The sequence below is a fragment of the Trachypithecus francoisi genome, unplaced genomic scaffold, assembly GCF_009764315.1.
Source record: "Trachypithecus francoisi isolate TF-2019V2 unplaced genomic scaffold, Tfra_2.0 Lachesis_group10, whole genome shotgun sequence".
Taxonomy (NCBI): Eukaryota; Metazoa; Chordata; class Mammalia; order Primates; family Cercopithecidae; genus Trachypithecus; species Trachypithecus francoisi.
In genome coordinates, this window is record NW_022681455.1 from 7,502,073 (window position 1) to 7,523,598 (window position 21,526).

The 21,526-nt window shown below is 37.6% G+C and overlaps 1 protein-coding gene across 1 annotated transcript; it reads left to right on the forward strand.

Moving 5' to 3' along the window:
• Positions 1-1,344: 1,344 nt before the first annotated feature.
• Positions 1,345-20,235, forward strand: SNRNP48 (small nuclear ribonucleoprotein U11/U12 subunit 48). The gene is made up of 9 exons (XM_033216150.1): positions 1,345-1,567; positions 4,793-4,906; positions 5,167-5,227; positions 6,103-6,177; positions 12,641-12,829; positions 13,944-14,065; positions 16,667-16,755; positions 17,287-17,451; positions 20,041-20,235. Exons 1-9 carry the CDS (start codon positions 1,412-1,414, stop codon positions 20,087-20,089), a joined length of 1,020 nt encoding a protein of 339 aa, XP_033072041.1. The 5' UTR covers positions 1,345-1,411; the 3' UTR covers positions 20,090-20,235.
• The last annotated feature ends 1,291 nt before the right edge of the window (positions 20,236-21,526 follow it).

Here is a 21,526-nt window from a genome sequence, read left to right on the forward strand (position 1 = left end):
ACTCGGACTTGAAAAAATTTTTTAAAGTAATATAAAATTGGTTAGATTCTGGGAGTTAAAACCATTTGGGGAAACTACAAGGGCTAATTCCAGGTCTTGGGTGGGAAATGTACAAAGTTAAGCTTGTGTTATCAAAGCAAGAAAGCATTCAAGGACTAATAGGGATACGTCAAAGACACAGATGGCTTAATGTGGCTTCCACTGGCCACATTTCGGACAATTTGAGCATCCACAAGAATTACAATGTTAAAGGAGTATATTATATTGAATTTTAAAAAACCCTTAAATCAGTAACTTTAAAAACACCTTGATTCCCACAGTGAAGAAAACAGTAAAATGGAGGTGCGGAAAGAACGCCAGTTAACGAACACAGAAGGCATGATACTATTACAGAATCATTTATAACTCCTCATGTAGCAACAGAGTCAGTGAATGACTGTATAAAGTAGCTGGGGAACAGGGTATTCTTATGGCCTCAAGGTATAATCTACAGATTGCTTACCAATTCCTAAGGGGAAAACGGGGAAAATGTACTATTAGAATGAAGAGATGTAGCCACCATCTTTACCAAGGGATCAAAGTTAGCATTACTAATATAATTATGTGTCCCTGTCAGCTGGCAACATCTCTTAGGTAGTATTCTTGCTAAAGTGCTTGAACTGAATCTAATCTTGTGGGAAACAAAATCTGACAAATCCAGAATGAGGGATATTCTACAAGACAACTGGCCTAGGCTCATCACAACATTTAATTATTCAATTTAAAAAAGAGGGTGAAGGAGGCTGATCTGGATTAAAAGAGACAATAATTATAGCTTAGGGGTTGAAAAAATAAAACTGCTATAGAAATAATTTTGGGGACAATGGGGAAATTTGAATATGAACTGTATAATAAATGATTTTATGAAATTACTAATTTTCTTAGGTTTGATCATGTATTGCGGTTACACAGGAAAATGTTCTGATTCTTAGAACACGCATGTTAACATATTTGGGGATGAAGAATCTGCAACTTACTTTCAAAGAATTCAGCAAAAATCATTGGGTGGGGCTGTGAATGTGGAGAGAAGAGATGGAGAGAAATCAAACGTGGCAAAATGTTAACAACGAGCTGAAGGACGGCTAAACGAAAGCTCACTGTACTATTTTTAAAACTTTCCTGTAGCTATAAACCGTTTTTTTGAGAGAGTCGAGGAGCGTAAATGTCTTTCAGGAAAAGCCAGCGCAACTGCACCCAAAAGCTGAGAGGAGATTGGAAAACGCCTCTCAAAATAACAGTCCCGCCCTTCCCGGGGCTCTTCCCTACAGGCTGTTCCAGTCACGTGGTGACCGTGGCCCCGCCCACAGCTCCCAGAGGCCCGCGCGCGCCGTCTGCAGTTCGGCCGCTTCCTCTTGGCGGGTGGGCTGCAGCCATGGAGGGCGAACCTCCACCTGTGGAGGAGCGGCGGCGGCTGCAGGAGGAGCTGAGCGAGTTCGTGGAGAGCTGCTGCCGGACGCTGGAGGAGGTGACGGCGTCCCTGGGCTGGGACCTGGATAGTCTGGATCCCGGGGAAGAGGAGGCGGCGGAGGTGAGGGGCGCGGCCGCGGGGCCCTTTCGGGGACTATCGGCCCGCGGTCTTCACTGGAAGAAGGGAGATCCGCAGTGGCAGGCGCGGAGGGAAGGGCGAGGAGTCCTCGTCCGTGTGCGGAGCCGCGATGGGCGCCCGGGACCCGAGGGGCGCCGCGGGCGCTGGAGCAACCCTGACCTCCCTGAGTCCTGGGCTTGGGCGCGCGAGGGCCTCCCGAAGGCTCCACGCCGACCTCCGGTGCGGCGCTCCTCCCGCGGAACTTCGGATTTAAAGAAAACGGGGGGCCGGGCGCGGTGGCTTACGCCTGTAATCCCAGCACTTTGAGAGGCCAAGGCGGGAGGATCCGTTGAGCCCAGGAGTTCGAGACTAGCCTGGGCAACGTGGTGAAACCTCTTCCTACCAAAAATACAAAAATAAGCCGAGTGTGATGGTGTGAGCCTGTGGCCCCAGCTATTTGGGAGGCTGGGGTGGGAGGATCGCTTGAGCCCAGGAGGTCGAGGGTGCGGTGAGCCGAGATCTCTCCACTACATTCCAGCTTGGGCGATAGAGCAAGACCCTGTCTCAAAACACAAACAAAATTCCGGAAGATGTGTTGAGTGAGGAGGGAATGGCAGATTTGGTATTTATTTAGAAAGTAAGTGAATGGGTCTCAGAGTGCTGCAGAGGGATTGGCGGTTTGCATTGTCATCTGTCATATGGATTCCGCAGTTGCACCAGATCCGGTGTCAGGAGAGCTGGGAGTTTGCCAGTTCGCCTTTCTATGCCTTAAAATTGGACACTTCTTACTGGGACAGCACCGATTCTAGGATTATTAAAGGATGTCACCAAGAGATGGTGACTGGCAACTCCGGTGGACATTAGAATTGCTTTTTTAAAAATGTAGGCAAGTGTATTTAGAGTGAACAATGGTGATTTTTGGTTTTTGTGGGGTGTTTTTTGGTGGAGTGAGAGGAAGGGAAGTGCTCCAATGCGGGGTTAATTCATTATCTTTAATATTACTTCCATGCTGTAATAATTTCTCCTGAGTTGAAGTTACTGATTCCTGAGACATTTAAAATATATTTGATTTCTGTGTATACCATTCATTATTTATTGTATTAAAAGCACAGAAGAAATTAAAAGATCTTTATTGTTCATTTAGAGGGGCATTTGAAGCTGCAAATTCCATTGAGTGGGACTTACCAGACCTTTCCATACATTGTTTACTCAGCATTGCCGTAACATTGGATTCCTTGTATTAACATTTAAATAGCACTTTGTTTGTGCCACTTACAAACAAAGTTACTTCATTTAATACTCAAAATAACCCTGTGAGGTATTGTTGACCACATTTTATAGACGAGGAAAGGGACACAGAGGTAATAATTTGTCCAAGGATACACTGCTAGTAAATGGCAATTAGGATTTCCACCGGTGTTTTGGTACTAAAATTTAGTGAACAACAGTTACAGTTCCTGGTCCTCACAGAGCTTATTGTCTGGTGATGGTGAGGGGGAATACGGAGAACTCAACCGTTATATTATCATGGGTCTATGATGGGTGGGGTTGGAATTGCTATAGTACAGTTTATTGTAGGGTGTGGTGGACAAAGTGGTGGTCAACAAAGGCTTCCTGGACAAAGTGAATTCTAAGCTGGTAAATAAAAGTGATCGGGAAGCCTCAAGTAGTTAAGGATAGTTAGAGCATAGGGTGTAGAGTTACCGCAGAACGATGGTGAGGGGTAGAGGTCAGATCTTAAATGTCCTTGTTAGCCATATTAGAAAGTCTAGATTTTTTTTTTTTAATGAAGGCAGTGGGGAAGCATGGAAGTATTTTAAGCCAGGGCATATCATAATCATATTTACCTTTTAATAAAATAATAGCATACATTTATTGAATGCTTGCTATGTACCAGGCCCTATTTGAATTCCTTTATGTGTATAAACTTTGGTATACTTTTTTAAATCTTCACAATCACTTTTTGAGAGAGGTCCTGCTATTATTTTCATTTTATATAATAGATAAGGAAAATGAGGCAAACCTCACCCAATTTCGTGCAGCAGTAAGTGGCAGAGCTGGAATTCAGACCAGCTACAGGATGGAAAATGAAGGGGAGGGCAGCAAGACTGGAAGCAGAGAGAGAAAGCGAGCATAGTCAGGAGATGGCTGTTGTATTCCAGCAGAGAGTTGATGATCTCTGAATTGGGGAAGTGGCAGTGGGGTTGGAGGATGTTGAGGGATTTTCAGAAATATTTAGGAGTTAAATTGGCAGGGCTAGGTGATTGATTGGATATGGGTGATGAGGGAGAAGACGTGGTTTCTTGCTTGAGTAAGTGAGACCTTTCACTGAAATGGAAAGTACAAGAGTAGTAGGTTTGAGGGTTGGGAGACGATGAGTAGAATGAATTTATTTTTGTTTGTGTTGAACTTTTAGTGTCTTTAGTATACGGTACTGGAGAGAAACAAGGTTTAAAGATATAAATTTTGGGAGTCCTCTCTGTATAGTGAGAGTTGCAGCCTTGAGATCTTTCTTTCAGTAAGCAGATACTAAATAGCAAAAGGTCAGTGGTTATATTAATATATGAAAACCAACATCTAAAGGGGGACAAATAGAGCAAGGTAGACAGATATTTAGAGGAGACCAAATAGAAGAAGCCAGAGAGGTAGAAAGAACATGAGGGGTGTGTCTGAATGACAAATGAACAATTGGAGTGCGACCTTCCAAGAGTTCAGATATGACAAGACAGTGACATGTTCTTTGGCTTTAGTAGCAAGGTTGTTAGTGACCTATTGACTGGTTTCAGTGGGGTGATGGTGGCAGTGAGTGAGGAATGGTTATAAGTGAGGTTGTTTAGACAGTGAGCGTAAATACACATTTCAAAGAGTTAGGCTTTGAAGGAGTGGAGAGAGCACAGGGGCATTTAGGGAGTTAGGGGTTGAAGGAGTTTTGTTTTTCTTTAATACACACCCACATGGGGGTTGAGAGAGGCCTGTAGAAGAGGATGCACTAGACAGTACTGGTACATTATCAGATGGTAAACATTTAATGGTAACAATTATTTATTTAAATATTATGTACCGATTTTCTTTGTTTCTATTTGATTTTTATAGGATGAAGTTGTTTTATGTCCTTACGATTCCAATCATCACATGCCTAAATCGTCTAAATGGTAAACATTTAATGGTAACAATTATTTATTTAAATATTATGTACCGATTTTCTTTGTTTCTATTTGATTTTTATAGGATGAAGTTGTTTTATGTCCTTACGATTCCAATCATCACATGCCTAAATCGTCTTTAGCAAAGCACATGGCATCTTGTAGATTGAGGAAAATGGGCTATACCAAAGAAGAAGAGGTACCATATATTTACTATTTTATAGTAAAATATATATGTATATGTCATGCATTTCATGCCTTAATTCACAATTTTTGGAAGTTATATTGTGAGGCTCAGCAACATGAAATAATAGCCCTTACTTGAAGGGTAGGATGGTACTTGCCTAATTTCACAAATTATTGTGAGAAATAATTAAGTGATACTAATCTATTGTTTATGTCAAGTCTTAAAACAGTCAATTATCTGATACTTAAGAACACTAAGATTTTTTTTTTCAGGATGAAATGTATAATCCTGAGTTTTTCTATGAGAATGTGAAGATACCTTCAATTACTTTGAGTAAGTATTAAGTTTTTATAATTTAAAAATATCTTAGTGTAGATACTGATTTTTCATTTTTGCATTATCAAAAGAATGGATTTTATAAGCATGCTTATGATTAAGAAGGACATTTAGTATCTTAAGAGAATGTAGAATTAATTAATGTACAAGGCAACTAATTCACATAATCTGAAGTTTAGAGACCAGGCTTGTATTAATAGGCAGTGAAACCCTTACAAAGCTTTGTGTAGTAGAGCAGACACCTTCCTTCTCAGTTACAACAAAAATTTGAGCATGTGACATAGATTGAAGGATGAGACTGAAGATGGACATGTGTTCCAGGGATTCACAACATATATAGAGGTTAAAGTCTTGGGCTCTTGAAAGAGAATGTCCTGATTCCACTCCTGTTTTTATCATGAACAGATGTGACTTTCAGCGAGGTAATTAACCTGTTTGTTGCCTAAATTTCTTTATAAAATAGAGATAGTTATAATAGCACTTTGCGAGGATTAAGTGATATATATATAATATTCTTAGAATAGTGTCAGGCACTTAGCTGGAGTCAGCTAAAGGGTCACAGAGTTGTGACCATTACAGCACAGGCTTCAAGAATGTTAGCTGTTATTGGTCAGTAAAATTTGTCGCTGCTACTGCTGCAGGCCTAATTAAAGGCATGAAGTGCTTGAAGTCTGATTATTTACTGGGCTGTAGATAAATCTGAAAGGATTCTGTGTTCAGATTTCATAGACAGGGATGTGGATGTTTCTTAAGATTCTGGAAGGTTTGTCCACGTGCCCAAAGGGCTTGGATCAGAAACCAGTTAATCATTTAATTGTGGTCACTGATGATTCATATTGTATTTATGGATTTTTTTTTTTTTTTTTTGACAGATAAGGACTCACAATTCCAGATTATTAAACAAGCTAGAACTGCGGTTGGGAAAGACAGTGATTGTTATAATCAAAGTAAGTGGCATTACAGTTTAAGTGAATTAATGAATCAAATTATTATTTTTCTCATAAGCATGTTACTAATTTCAAGAAAAACCTGTGAAGACTGTTCCATGGGAAAGGTTAAGTTTTACGTTTAACATTAGGCTAATTTGCTTCATTTCACCATCATTTGTTAGATGTTTCCTGTTGAGATACACTAGTCTCGCTAGGACACTATCTTAGCTAAGGGTTCATCCTTTTCAATAACCTGGTGGTTTGTAGGTGAGATTGTCTTGTGGCTAATATAAAAAACTTATTTAGTAAATACAGATAGTCCCAACTTGATGATTTAATTTAGGATTTTTTCAATTTTATGATGGTGTGAAAACAACACACATAATCACAAGGTTTTAGACTTGAAGTACTAGTGATTCTTTTATCAGACTCTGGGCTGCATTTTCAGCTTAACCATATAAAGTTTATGATGGGTTTATCGGGATGTAACCCCATGTAAGTCAAGGAACATCTGTAAATGCCACTGAGTGAGACTCTTTTACCCTGAGATTTCCTCTCTTTAGAGTGTTGAAATGCAATGTAAAGAAAAGGCTTAGGCTGAAAGAGATTAGTCTCCACAGGTACCCTCAGATTGCTACACAGTAAGTGAGTTGGTTTGAAGTGATGAATGCTTGGGATCCCCTTCTCAGAAAAAAAGTACAAACACAAAAGTTTTACATATAATTTCAGAGGATTCCTATTAATAGATCCTTTCATGCCCATCTTTAGAACTGGGTTAAAGAGTTTCTCCCTGGGAACTTCAGCAGAGAATAGGTTAGAAGTTTTAAGCATAAGCTTTTAGGAAATTGAAAGAAAACTTAATCCATCAAAAACAGAGACATAGGCCAGACACGGTGGCTCACACCTGTCATCCCAGCACTTTCGGAGGCTGAGGCGGGTGGATCACCTGAGGTCAGGAGTTCAAGACCACCCTGGCCAACATGACGAAACACTAAAAAATACAAAAATTAGCTGGGTGTGGTGGCAAGTGCCTGTAATCCCAGCTACTCAGGAGACCAAGGCAGGAAGAATTGCTTGAACCCAGGAGGCGGAGGTTTCAGTGAGCCCAGATTGCGCCATTGCACTCCAGCATGGGCAACAGAGCGAAACTCCGTCTCAAAAACAAACCAGCGAACAAACACATAGACAAACGAGTTAATAAAAGTTTAAATTTCTAATGAATGTAGATATGACATCTAGCCAAAACCTGAGTGGCTTCTCTTATAAGGATTTCTATTTCTGCATTGTCTTTGAACCTTCTGTAGGTAGCTTTCTCTGCACAACTTACCTTTTTTTCCTCATTCTTTTTTCTAGCTGAATTATATTTACCAGGCTGTAGTAATGGTTGGTTTTCTCCCTCGTTGAAGTTGAGGATCTTTACTAAATATTGTTTTAAGCCAGTATCTGGACTTGATTTCTCAGAGTTGCACTGTGGCTACAGAAGGAAGACTATCCTTAGCTGTCTATATTACATGGGTTCTCTACAACAGCCAGAAGCACATTTCTTGTATTTTTTTGTTTTGAGGTTCCCACTTTTGTCCCTGGCAGCAAAATTCCAGATTTTTTTCTTTGAGGGAGACAGTTGAGTCTCATTTTATTTATTCGGACAGATTACTGAGCTATGACTAGACTAGTCAAGGCTTTTTTGGCCTCTGCTATTGGTTCTAGTCATATACCCTGGTGGTGTACCCATAAAAAAGTTGGAGGTTTTTGGTTTTTGAAGAGGTTAATAATACTTAAAGGACTTTATTTGACTCTTAAGTGGTTAGATTTACTGAATTTATTTTAGAGTTGAAAGAGAACTTGGAGATCATCTAATCCAGTGTCTGCATTTTACAGATAAGAAAAACTATCTGATAGAGACATGATAAAGTTCTAGTGTGTTTGTTCTTAAGGTCCTCCATATTTTTATTTTTTAAAAGGTTATTTTTTTAAAGCTCTTTTATAAATTACATTTCTCTTTCACAACATACTTGTGATAAGCTGAACGGTATTTCCCCTCCATGATAGGTGAAGAAACAGACACAAAAAAGTGAAGTAACTCGCCTTTGCTAGATAGTAGCAAAGTGGATCCAGAACTAAGTTCTGAATTTTGACACAAACTCTGAACTGAGTTGTCTGATTTTCTGTTAGAAACCCTACATTTAGTAAAATTTGTGGACTAGGATTCTAGATATTGCTCAAATTTATTTATTATGTCTTTCATGATTAAGTGGAAGAATATCACAAACTTTGTATCTGTACATACTAATTGTGACTATTGGTGCTGTTAATTGTTAATTCTGCTTTGTGTAAACCTGTTTTAGAGAATTAGAAGTAGCTGCTTGGCCATGTATTAATGATGACAACTCTGAGTTTTTGTTTCTTTATCTGTAATACAAAACTCTATTTATAGAGTTGTTGAGAGGAACAGAGATAATGGATGCTAAACAAGCCCTAGCTCCAAAAATTGGTAGCTTCTATGGTCTAAGTGGAAATTAATGTACAGAAAGTAATATTAAGATAATGAAATGGATGAGGTTTTTTTTTTTTTTTTTTCTGAGATGGAGTCTTGCTGTGTCGCCCAGGCTGGAGTGCAGTGGCCGGATCTCGGCTCACTGCAAGCTCCGCCTCCCAGGTTCACGCCATTCTCCTGCCTCAGCCTCTCGAGTAGCTGGGACTACAGGAGTCCGCCACCTCGCCCGGCTAGTTTTTTTTTTTTGTATTTTTTAGTAGAGACGGGGTTTCACCGGATTAGCCAGGATGGTCTCGATCTCCTGACCTCGTGATGGATGAGTTTTATATATATGAGTAATTTAGAAAATGTTCTGCTTTTTAATTTTTATAACGGTAATAAGGGAGATTTGGACATGGAGCTTAGTTCTTTTCAAAAGCAAATAATTACTTCAATTTTTTTGATAGGTAAGAGGAACTTTGATTTTGAATTCTTACACTATCTTAAATTAAGATTTAATTGTTACCAGTAACTTTTTTTCTTTTTTTTTGAGGCTGAGTCTTGCTCTGCCGCCCAGGCTGGAGTTTAGTGGCACAATCTCGGCTCACTGCTAGCTCGGCCTCCTGGGTTCACGCCATTCTCCTGCCTCAGGCTACCGAGTAGCAGGGACTACAGGCATCCGCCACCATACCGGGCGAATTTTTTTGTATTTTTTTAGTAGAGACGGAGTTTCACCATGTTAACCAGGATGGTCTCGATTTCCTGACCTAGTGATCTGCCCACCTCAGCCTCCCAAAGTGTTGGGATTACAGGCGTGAGCTACCGTGCCTGGCCAACAGTAACTTTTTATATGATCTTTAACCTTGTTTAAAAAATTTTTTTGGCTGTGCATGTTGGCTCATGCCTGTAATCCCAGCACTTTGGGAGGCCAAGGTGGGCGGATCACCTGAGGTCAGGAGTTCGAGACCAGCCTGGCCAACATGGTGAAACCCTGTCTCTGCTAAAAATACAAAAATTAGCCAGGCGCTATGGTGCGTGCCTGTAATGCAGCTACTCGGGAGGCTGAGGCAGGAGAATCGCTTGAACCTGGGAGGTGGAGGTTGCCGTGAGCCAAGATGGCGCCACTGCAGTCCAGTCTGGGCGACAGAGTGAGACTCTGTCTCAAAAAAAAAAAAAAATTTGTTTTATGTCCTCTATAGAGTTATTCAATTTCTGAACAGATTATTTTTGTGGCTCACTTATGTCTTAGACATTTTAAGATCTTTTCCCTCAGGACAAGACTTTCTTTAAATATCTTATTGATGTATTTACTTCGAAGGGAGAATGACTCACATGAAAAATTTTACATTTCTCCATCTAATTCATATTTTGTTTGTTACACACTGAAATGTAAGTTTTTTGGCAAGGTTTTATATGTATGTTTTCATTTCATCTGTCATGTCAGGCCTAAACTCAGTGTACAGAATTCTCAATCTTAAACTTTATGAAAGCTCGAACAGTTATTAGATGTACATACTTATTTTCAGATATAGTTACTTTGGTTAATTTTTTAACCAAGATACTTCAATCATAAACGATCATTTTATGTTTAGTGGTTTATCTTTTTCCTTCAATATTAAATATTTAAGTTGTATATTTTAGTATCGTGAAGTGTGTTTGAGTCATGGCCATGATCAGTGTGCTGTCAAAGAAACTTTAAAAGACAGGATAGAATGGTTTTAGATCCAGTCTGTTCCTATCACTTGTGAGACTTTGGGCAAGTCATGTTACTTCTATGACCCTTAATTTCGTTATCTGTAATGTTAGGGAATTGACTCTGAATGAATTCTCCCTAAAATTCTGAATTTGTATCTTTGTGACAACACCTGCTACTACTATTTAATGTTGTATGTTATATGTTTAAGATCCCCTTTGATGACAAAAGTAACTAACAAGAATTAGAATTGGCATTATTAAAACAATAGATTCGAGTTTCAATTTGGGGTGATGAAAAAGTTCTAGAGATGGGGGTTGCACAACAATGTGAATGCACTTCATGTCTCTGAACAGTACGCTGAAAAAATGGCTAGAATGTTAAATTTTATGTTATATATTTTGCCATAAAAACCCTGCAAAAACAGGCAGCCAAAGGGTCTTAGAGTTATTATAATTACAGCACATTCATATGTACTTTTAAATCATTTAGAGACATGCATTTTGAAAATTTACATTTTATGTAAATGTAAGTTTATTTAAGTATGTTTATCCTTTTTGTTGTCAGAAATATCTGTGTTCCGAATGAATTGAATGCAGTTTGTTGCTTAACCTTTCCTGTACTTTTTCTTTTTCAGTAATTGGGGTGAGTATAAAGAGGAATTAGGAACCTGAATGTACTCCTTATTTAAAGATATGCAGTATCCTTTTTGCAAATGATATCCTTTTAAAAGTATCACTCAAATTTCTAAACTTTATCTTAATACCTGTCACATATTATAGTCTTGAATTGGAATTTTGGTTGAATTACAAGGAATTTAAGTATCAGTCTTCATCATAAAGAAACTTAAGATGAATAAATTGAAGAAAATGCTAAAATAATTTAAGAAGGAAATTATATTTCTTTGTTTAAAAATAACAGGCAAAGGTTTATATGGAGCTTGTTTGTAATACATCATTATTTTCTAATCTTCGTTTTTCTCCCAAATTTTTATAGCCTATATTCAAAGGAATTAGGCTTATCAAAGCTGTTTTCATAATTTTGTATTATAAAATGCCTACTATAATTAGAATAAAATTGATTGACTTGAAAGGGAACCCTTTTTTTCCCATTAATTCAAAACCCTTTGACTAGTAAAAATGGCCATGTATTGTTATCTATAGCCATGTTAAACCATGGCCTCAGATTCACTGCAGCTCTCCTCTTAATATGTAGACAAGTAGTACCTCTTTTTTGTTGTAATGCTTAGTTCATAGTATGCTCTTATTTGAATTCTTTTTGCCTCTACCTAGGAACTTAATGAGGTTAGACTTTATCAAATATAAGTATCTGGAAAGAGCTACTGATTTTATGTTGTTCTATAAACCAGTTACTACTTTAGAATAAGTTAGCAAACAATAAAAGGATTCCTTTAGTAGCTCATGTTCTTTGTTTGCATTAGTGAATAATGAAGTCTAGAAAGAATTGTTTTAAATTGCTTTTTTTACAGTTCCAATCATTTTTTTATTTGAGAACATTTGAATCTCAAAACAAAAATTTTCTTCAATGTTTAATACATCACATCAAGGTATTGTATTTACTTTTTTTCACTAATGAGCAGATTTTAGAAAATTCTGTAATTACCGGGGGGCACAGCTATTACCTTTTTTCAGTTAATTTGGTTGAGCCACTATGCTTCCTCCTCAGGAAATTAAAATGAGTTTAGTTTCAATGTAATCTGTTCTTTTCTGGCCTGAGGAGGTGTGGGATTTCTGCTACTTAATTATTTTTTGGCCCCTAGCTCTAAGTCCTTGCACAAGTGGGATATATTTTGAATATTGACCATCTAGCTTGATGTCTCATACAAAAGATATTTTTTACACAGTTTTTAATATTTCCATAGTTTAATTTCAAAGGGACTTATAATGCATATTACTTATTAAAAGCATTTTCTTCCCAACTTTGATGGGGAAAAGCCTATCAATAGATACCTACTTTTGTAGATGGCTATAAAAATTGTTACCCAAAAGGCTTTCTTAGAGCAAATTGTCTTTTATGATTATTCCTGCCTGCCTTCTTGGGGTCTGTCTTTATATTGTTGGAGAGAATAGCAAACATCCATAATATATTATGTTTTTTTTGTGGATATAACATTCAGGATAGAATTGTTGTTTGTCATTTATTGCTTAGATTGATATTTTGTATATTTAGAGATTATGAAAAAGAGTTTGTGTTAATATTGTATTATTAAAGCACATGTTTGAAGATAATTAGTAGATTTTAAGTTCACAGTGCTTCATGTATTGTTTATTCTTGTGATTTTATTTTCACTTTAGGGATTTATTCTTCTTTGCCTGTTGAAGTTCCTCTGAATCACAAACGGTTTGTTTGTGATCTAACTCAAGCTGATCGTCTTGCCCTCTATGATTTCGTAGTTGAGGAGACAAAGAAAAAGCGCTCTGATTCTCAGATTATTGAAAATGACAGCGATCTCTTTGTAGACTTGGCTGCCAAAATCAATCAAGGTTTGAGATGCACATCATAGCTTTACATTTTTTCATTATCATTTTATTCTGTGAGTGTTATTAAGATGATTTAATTGTCGGGCCACTTTGAGTTAGAGTAAAATGGTTTTGTATCATTTAATATTGAAGTGAAGTTGGCCTTCTGTAACTGTGGGTTCCACATCCATCAGTTTGACCAACTGTGAATTGAAAATATTTGGAAAAAATAAAAATGGGTGGTTGCCTCTGTACTATATACATGTAGAGACTTTTTATTCTTGTCATAATTCCATAAACAATATATTAACAACTATTCATACAGCATTTACATCATATCGGGTTTTTGGTGTTCTTTTTTATTTTGTTTTTTTGTTTGTTTGTTTTTTTGAGACAGAGTCTTACTCTGTCACCCAGGCTGGAGTGCCGTAGCGCGATCTCAGTTTGTTGGAATCTCTGCCTCCCAAGCTCAAGCGATTCTCGTGCCTCAGCCTCCCGAGTAGCTGAGATTACAGACATGCGCCACCATGCCTGGCTAATTTTTGTATTTTTAGTAGAGACGAGGTTTTGCTCCGTTGGTCAGGCTGGTCTCAAACCCCTGGCCTCAAGTGATCCTCCTGTCTTGGCCTCCCAAAGTGCTGGGATTACAGGCTTGAGCCACTGTACTTGGCCTGTATTAGGTATTGAAAGTAGTTTAGAGATGACTTCAAGTGTACAGGAGGGTGTGTGTAGGTTATATGTGAATACTACACCATTTTATGTCAGACACTTGAGCATCCATGGATTTTGGTATCCTTGGGGGTTCCTGAACAAATCCTCCACGGATACTGAGGGATATTTACTTAGTACCTGAGGTTTTACTCTGACTTTTACCTTAAATGTACCTTCTTTCGGTAAGAATATTACAACTGTGCTGTTACTTTAATCCATGTACCTAAGCACTCTTATGTTCAACTAATGGCTGGAGAAAAAGAATGATATAAAACTTAGCCCGTGTATATAAATAATATACAATTTTTAGAATGTTTTTATGTGCTACTTTGAAACGAGTTAAAATATAGGATTGTGATGTGTTTGATAATTCGTAGAATTTAAAAGCTTTGAAGGATATAATAGTTTTATTTTATTCTTTCATTAGATAATAGTCGAAAAAGTCCAAAATCCTACCTTGAAATCCTGGCAGAAGTAAGAGATTATAAAAGAAGACGCCAGTCCTATAGAGCTAAGAATGTTCACATAACCAAGAAATCATATACTGAGGTAAGTTTTACATAATCTTTGTTGATAACAAAAATTTCCTTTTGGTAATTTTCTAAATCTGTTTATGAATTTTCACAATTTTTTGGAAATTTTCTGAAAGTGTCTTCAGGGTGGCCACACCTGAATTGTGTCTGTTCCATCAGTTCTAGACCCACCCTTTAGCAAGCAAAGGCTTTCATAGTACAAGAACCTTATGTAAAACAATTGTACAATCTTAAAAGATATCTCCTTGTGAGAAAGTAGTAGTGTATCATGGTAAGAGCATGAGTTTGGGCTTTAGATAGACCTCACATTGAGTTTTGATTCTGCTATTTCTCATTGGCTCTTTGACTTGAGCAAGTTATTTGAGATTTTTAGATTGAATGTTTTCTTTTCGTAATAATAATAATAATATAATCTTTGCAGGGTTGATATGAGAATTGACTGACAATGCATGCAAACACAGATTTCTTCATGGATATTAGCTATTATCTTTTTTGGCAGAAAGCATGTTTTTATGTACTCAAATATTTGGGCTTAAGAAATGTGTTGATATACATTATTTATACATTAGTCTCTTAGTGTATATCTAGACTTATTTTCAGATACCATTTAATGGCTCATTAGAGTTGATGAATTTTTTTGGTGTATGAATTACCTTGCCTAGACTCTACAAATAATTTCCTCATCGATTCCCTAATTGTTCCCATATTTTTTCATACTTCTCTCTGATGTAAAAGACCTTCCATAATCTGGCCTCCTTTTCCCAAGCATTTTCTTTTGCTTTAGTCAAGCATGTCTCTTAAACTGTATCTGATTACATATAATTATTCTTACCTCAATGCCCTATTACCTGTTATTTTCTTACCTGAAATGCTCTGTTTTTGCCATTTTAAATGTTGAGTTTAAAGGCCACCATTTCCATGAGGTGCTAGTTGACTAATCTATCACTAGTTTATTGTACTTATACTCTGTACCACACAGCTTAACTCTAAATTTTATGCTGTTCTTTTTTACAATTAAAGTCTGTGTTTTAGACTTACCTTCCCAAGTAGAGGCCTGGGTCCCTGTCATACTACCTTGGTGATTCTTAGAGTCCCTAAGATACTTGGCTCATCAGTTGTTTCTTCTCTGGTCTCATAACCCTTGTAATCAAGCTTAAATTGTTGCTGCTAGCATTCTTCACGATTTTATAGTTTATATTTTATTGTGGAAATATTCAAACATATTCTAAAGTGGATAGCATCGTCTAAGGAACCCTTATGTACCCATCACCCAGCTTCAAAAATTGAAATGTAAGATTGGCAAGGGCTTCATAGAGAGTGTAGCATTTGAGCGAAAGGGAGAAGCAAGGAGGAGTAAAGGAATGTCTGCTTATTGACCCTTTCCTGTGTGGTGGACCTGAGCTGGGTGGGTTCTGTGCAAATAGCAGACTTCAAGGCGCTTATGTAGAGCTGCTAACAGGGAGACTTGTAGGCCTGCTAGGGAAGTGCAAGAGCTGGAACTTGAGATAGGTATGTGTGACTCATGTCACTCTGCTAGGTTTGACCTTGGTGTATCTTAGGTTTTCCATGGGAGAATATAGTGGAGGAGGACAAGTGGTGGATAAGGATTTTCTGGGTAGAAGAACTAGCATTCTGAAAAGCAGATAAAAGTATAGGAGTTTTTCAGAAACTCATGAGTAACCCAGGGTGGCTAGAGCTTAGGGCTTCTCCCTTGAGAGATGAGGCTAGGTTATATCTGATGTAGTAAAATCCTGGAGGGCTTTGAAGGCTTCATTAAGGAGTTTGGATATTGTTCCATTTTACTTTGAGAGCCATTGAAAGTTTCTTTAAGGTAGGGAGAAATGCAGTCAGGCCTGAATGATAGTGTTTCTGAGATTGCCTCTTGTCCCCTATACCTTTTTTCTGAAAACATTTTCTGTTTAATCATGAGGGAAGTGTAAGCTCCTATTTTAGTTTTGTCTTTGCTTCTGCAGTGACTAACCCTGTGCTTGGTGGCATGGGTAAATAGGAAAGTTTCCTTATAGAGTCATTCAGAAAGTATCTGTGAAGTGATTGTATGTTTCATATTTTGTCTTATTAGGTCATATGATTAAGTCAAGATGACTTCATTATAAGGTTTTTAAAAAATCATTTGTAAATAATCTGTAACAGAGAGATAAACCACAAAACTAAAAATAGTACCAAGAACTCCCATATTGCCTTTACCCAGGTCACCCATTGTTAGCATTTTGCCACATAGCTTATCATTGGCACTCTCTCTTTCTCTGTCTCGACCTGTACATATTGTTTTCCCCTGAATTCTTTAAGGGTTAAATTACATATATCGTAACCCTTTATCCCCAGTGTGTATTTCCTAAGAACAGAGATACTTTCTCACATAAAGGTAGTACAGTTTTAGCAACTTCAAATTTAATATTGCTATAAAACTTTTCTCGGCTATTCATATTCCAGTTTGACCATTGCCTTTTCTGTGTTCTCTAAACTGTACAAGTCCCACAGTCCATTATGTCATAGCGCTTAGTAAATATTTGATGGTTAGCACTGATTTTTCTAGCGCTATAGTCTTAATTTTTTGAGCAGTTTTCTTACCTGAAGTTCGGTGCTTACCTCTCCCAAGGTGATTCGAGATGTGATAAATGTGCACATGGAAGAACTCAGCAATCATTGGCAAGAAGAGCAAGAGAAGGCAGAGGATGATGCGGAAAAGTATGTCATTATCTTTATTGGTGAAAATGCTCTCTTTGATAACAGATAACAATTAACTTATAATTGTTAAATTTTAGCATCTCCAAAACCCTTGATAGCACATAGTATCCTCATGAAAATGCTTTTTGTTTTTTGTTGTGAGTGCCCAGAGTTATTATACCAGAGTTGTTCTGACATTACCCTTTAACAGTTTTCAGGGGACAACCATATTAGTGAAATATTTAAATAGCAAAACATACTAATATTTATGCCCAGTGTTCCATTATTGGAACGCCAAACCTGTGGGAGTTATTTATATCCTACTGCCCAAGGTCTCATTGCAAAAATTTTAAAAAATTGCAACCTCAGGCATAAAAGGGTTAAGAGCTCTGTTTATTTGTCGTCTTATATGGGTTATAAGATTGTGCATATTGAGACCGTATCTACCATTGGTTTGATATAGAATATTACACTTTAGACTGGTGTGTCTGTGTATGTATACTGGAGACCAATGGTAAAACAAACTGATTAACATTCTTTTCTATGTTTTAGGAATGAAGAAAGGCGATCAGCTTCAGTAGATTCACGGCAGTCTGGTGGAAGCTATTTGGATGCTGAATGTTCACGACATAGAAGGGATCGGAGTAGAAGCCCACATAAAAGAAAAAGAAATAAAGATAAGGATAAAAACTGTGAGTCGAGAAGAAGGAAAGAGAGGTGGGTCTAACCCTGCATCATCCAACGTTGAATTCTCTACTTTTTAAAAGTAGAACAGGTTCTTCTGTTGTAGACCATGCTGAGAAAACAGATTTTAAGAATAAGCTAAAGTAAGGAGAGTAAACAACTGATTATGATTCTTAACATTCATTATAGTTCAGTTCAAATAGCCACCACTCTAGTGACATAGTTCTCTACATGTGTGATTGGATATTTTTTTCCCTTTTTTATCTCTTACTTGCTTGCTTCCTAAACAGGACATGTGAAAGTATTGTCTAGGCAGGATGTTAACTGTATTAAACATGTGCTTTCCTAGATCCCTTTCTTTTGCTCCTTCCTTCCTTCCTTCTTCTTTCTCTTTCTTTCTTTTTCCTGCTAATTCCTCAAATAAGGGTATATTGACATTGTCAAAATTGACAGTCAATTTTGCCCTTGTTAGTAAAATCTTTATAGCTCGAGAGATATGAATTAACAAACACCGAATTAATAAATGTAAATTATTTGAGGTCTATTTCTGTATTCCAGCTGCTGACAAGGCATGTGCCTGGATATCAAGTTCATCAGGTCTAGAACTAAACTTACCTTTTTCTCAGTCTGCTCCTTTTTCGCCAGCATTACTATCCTGGTTAAAGAGATGACTCTCATCTGTTAACTTAAGTCAGAAATCAAGGAGTCATTTTAGATACTTCCTTCCACTCCTTACCATCTGGTCAGTTCCTAATGAAATGATGGTCATTTTCCTACTTTTTCTACTTTTCTCTAAACTTACTGCATATGATTGCATCCCTTGTATACTGCTTAGAGTGAATAGTCAACCTCATAGAACTCTTCAGTGGCATGGTGGCTCATGCCTGTAACCCCTAAACTTTGGGAGGCTGAGGCAGGTGGATCACTTGAGCTCAGGAGCTCAAGGCCAGCCCGGGCAACCTGGCAAAACCTCGTCTCTACAAAGAATACGAAGATTAGCCGGTCCCAGCCTCTTGTGGGGCTGAGGCAGGAAGATTGCTTGAGCCTGGGAGGTTGAGGCTGCAGTGAGCCATATTCTCACTCCTGCACTCCAGCCTGGGCAACAAAATGAGACCCTGTCTCAAAAAAAGTGAGAACTCTTCAGTGGCAAAATTCACATTCTTTTGAATGGCTCTCAAGACTTCTGGGATCCTGGCTCCTACCTACTTCTTGTATTTTGCTACTACCCCATGAAATGCATAACTTGTGCTCTAGCCAGCCTGAGTTACTTAGAGTTCCTCATCCACACCGTGCCCCATCTGTGTCTTTCCACTTTGTGTTCTGCTGCCTACCTGGTTTTCAGAGCCTCCTTACTCCTCCTTATCCTTTAAGACCCATCTCAGCCATTTCCTGAAGCCTTTTTCTCACTGGTTCAAGCAGAGCAGATCATCTTTTCCATTTTGTCACCACCTTACCTAGCTCATATTTGTTCTTGAGCTTAATAGTTATTATTATCGCTACTAGACTGTGAGCTCCATAAAGGCAAGGTCTGTATCTTATTTAGTTTTATACACAAAGTGCTTTCAAATATTAGGCTCTCAAATAATATCCTGTCTCTCCAGGGCCACTGGTAATCAGGAATTAAAGCTTATTGTATTGGTTTGGTAATTTTGTTCATCTTACTATCATTCAGTTAATTAGGTTTAAAGCCAACTATGACTTAGTCCTTTTTTTTTTGACTTAGTCCTTTTCTTATACAAATGAAATATTTGCTTAGTAATCCTTGTTGATTCATATGCTGTTTTGTAATAACTGTAGTGCTGCTTCTACTTAAGTAATTTTTGACATCTCTAATCAATCCCTGTTGATTTAAATACATTAGAAGTCCTCAAAATCCAAACATTAAATAATTTTTATTTAAAGAAGATAAACTGGATATAAGCAAGAAATACTTCTCAACAGGCTAATCTTTGATATCCATCCCTGGGGTGGACTGAATTATAGGGACTTGGTTTATCTGACATAAACCAGAACAAGTAAAACATTCATTTAGAATTAAACAATGTTTAAGAGTATGTATGAAAAATGCATTATTAAAAGTAAGAGACAGGCCGGGTGCGGTGGCTCATGCCTGTAATCCCAGCACTTTGGGAGGCTGAGGCGGGCAGATCACCTGAGGTCAGGAGTTCGAGACCAGCCTGATCAACATGGCAAAACCCTGTCTCTACTAAAAATACAAAAAATAGCCGGGCGTGTTGGTGGACACCTGAAATCCCAGCTACTAGGGAGGCTGAGACAGGAGAATCGCTTGAATCCGGGAGGCGGAGGTTGCAGTGAGCCAAGATTGTGCCATTGCGCTCCAGCCTAGGCAACAAGAGTGAAACTCCATCTCAAAAAAACAAAAACAAACAAACAAAAAAACGAAGAGACAAAACTGAAATAGGAATAATCAAAATGATTTTTTTAATTACACTTTGAAGCTCTGCTTTAAAATTAACTTTGAGTATATGTAAATGATAGATACTCAGAAAATGCATTTCAATAGAATATTAAAGTAGTATATTACTGTTGAATTATTTTAAAGCTCTGATATTAAAATGTTCATCATTTATAATCATTTTTTTTATACCTCTTGTATTTCAGGGATGGAGAAAGACACCATAGTCATAAAAGAAGAAAGCAAAAAATATAAATGAAGTACTTGTACATGTATTAATTATGCTTATGCCATGATAACCAATATGCTGATATATTAATTGGAATTGCTTTGCATAGGAGAATGTTTTTATGATCTGTTTAGTGCTTATTATTTTCTAATAAATATGCTTCAAACCATGAGTACACTATTAGGCCCTACAACTTTGTTTTCCTTGTATTTTATTAGATGATTTGCTTCCTATAACTGATCTTGTTTTGTTCTTTTTGCTAATATTTGTATCTCAAAATTCTTTAATTAAAAAAGTCAATATTTATCATATGTAAATTAAACGTGAATACATTCTCGTTGCAAAAAAACTACATCTTATAAATAGGGCTAACCCTTAGAACACCATCTGCAGTCCTATCCTCACCCCAGCAGCGACTACTGTTTACCACTACGCTGGTGAATTGTAGTAGGGACAAACAATGTAAATATTGAAGAGAAGTGGCCTGACTAATTAAAATATGATGTAGTCATGGAGGATAGATTATTGTATTGGAGTTAAAGAATCTAGATCCATATTAACCTGGATTGGTCCCAAAAACATAATGCTCAGTGAAAATAGCAAGTTGTGGAAAGTTATATGCAAATTATATATATGTACAAAACAATACTATGCGTTTTCTATGGCTATATAATGTATGTAAGTCTATTTTTAAAGGTTCAGAAGAATCCATACCAAAGTTCTAACAGCGAGTAGGGGGTATAGATGAGAGATTAGAGGTGCAAATCAGGATTGGGAGGGTGGTCAAAGGGAACTTTAGCTTTATCTGTAACATTATTTTTCTTTTTTTTTTTTTTTCTTTTTTTTTTATTATTATTATACTTTAAGTTCTAGGGTACATGTGCATAACTTGCAGGTTTGTTACGTATGTATACTTGTGCCATGTTGGTGTGCTGCACCCATCAACTAGTCAGCACCCAGCAACTCGTCATTTACATCAGGTATAACTCCCAATGCAATCCCTCCCCCCTCCCCCCTCCCCATGATAGGCCCCGGTGTGTGATGTTCCCCTTCCCGAGTCCAGGTGATCTCATTGTTCAGTTCCCACCTATGAGTGAGAACATGCGGTGCTTGGTTTTCTGTTCTTGTGATAGTTTGCTAAGAATGATGGTTTCCAGCTGCATCTATGTCCCTACAAAGGACACAAACTCATCCTTTTTTATGGCTGCATAGTATTCCGTGGTGTACATGTGCCACATTTTCTTAATCCAGTCTGTCACTGATGGACATTTGGGTTGATTCCAAGTCTTTGCTATTGTGAATAGTGCCGCAATAAACATACGTGTGCATGTGTCTTTATAGCAGCATGATTTATGATCCTTTGGGTATATACCCAGTAATGGGATGGCTGGGTCATATGGTACATCTAGTTCTAGATCCTTGAGGAATCGCCATACTGTTTTCCATAATGGTTGAACTAGTTT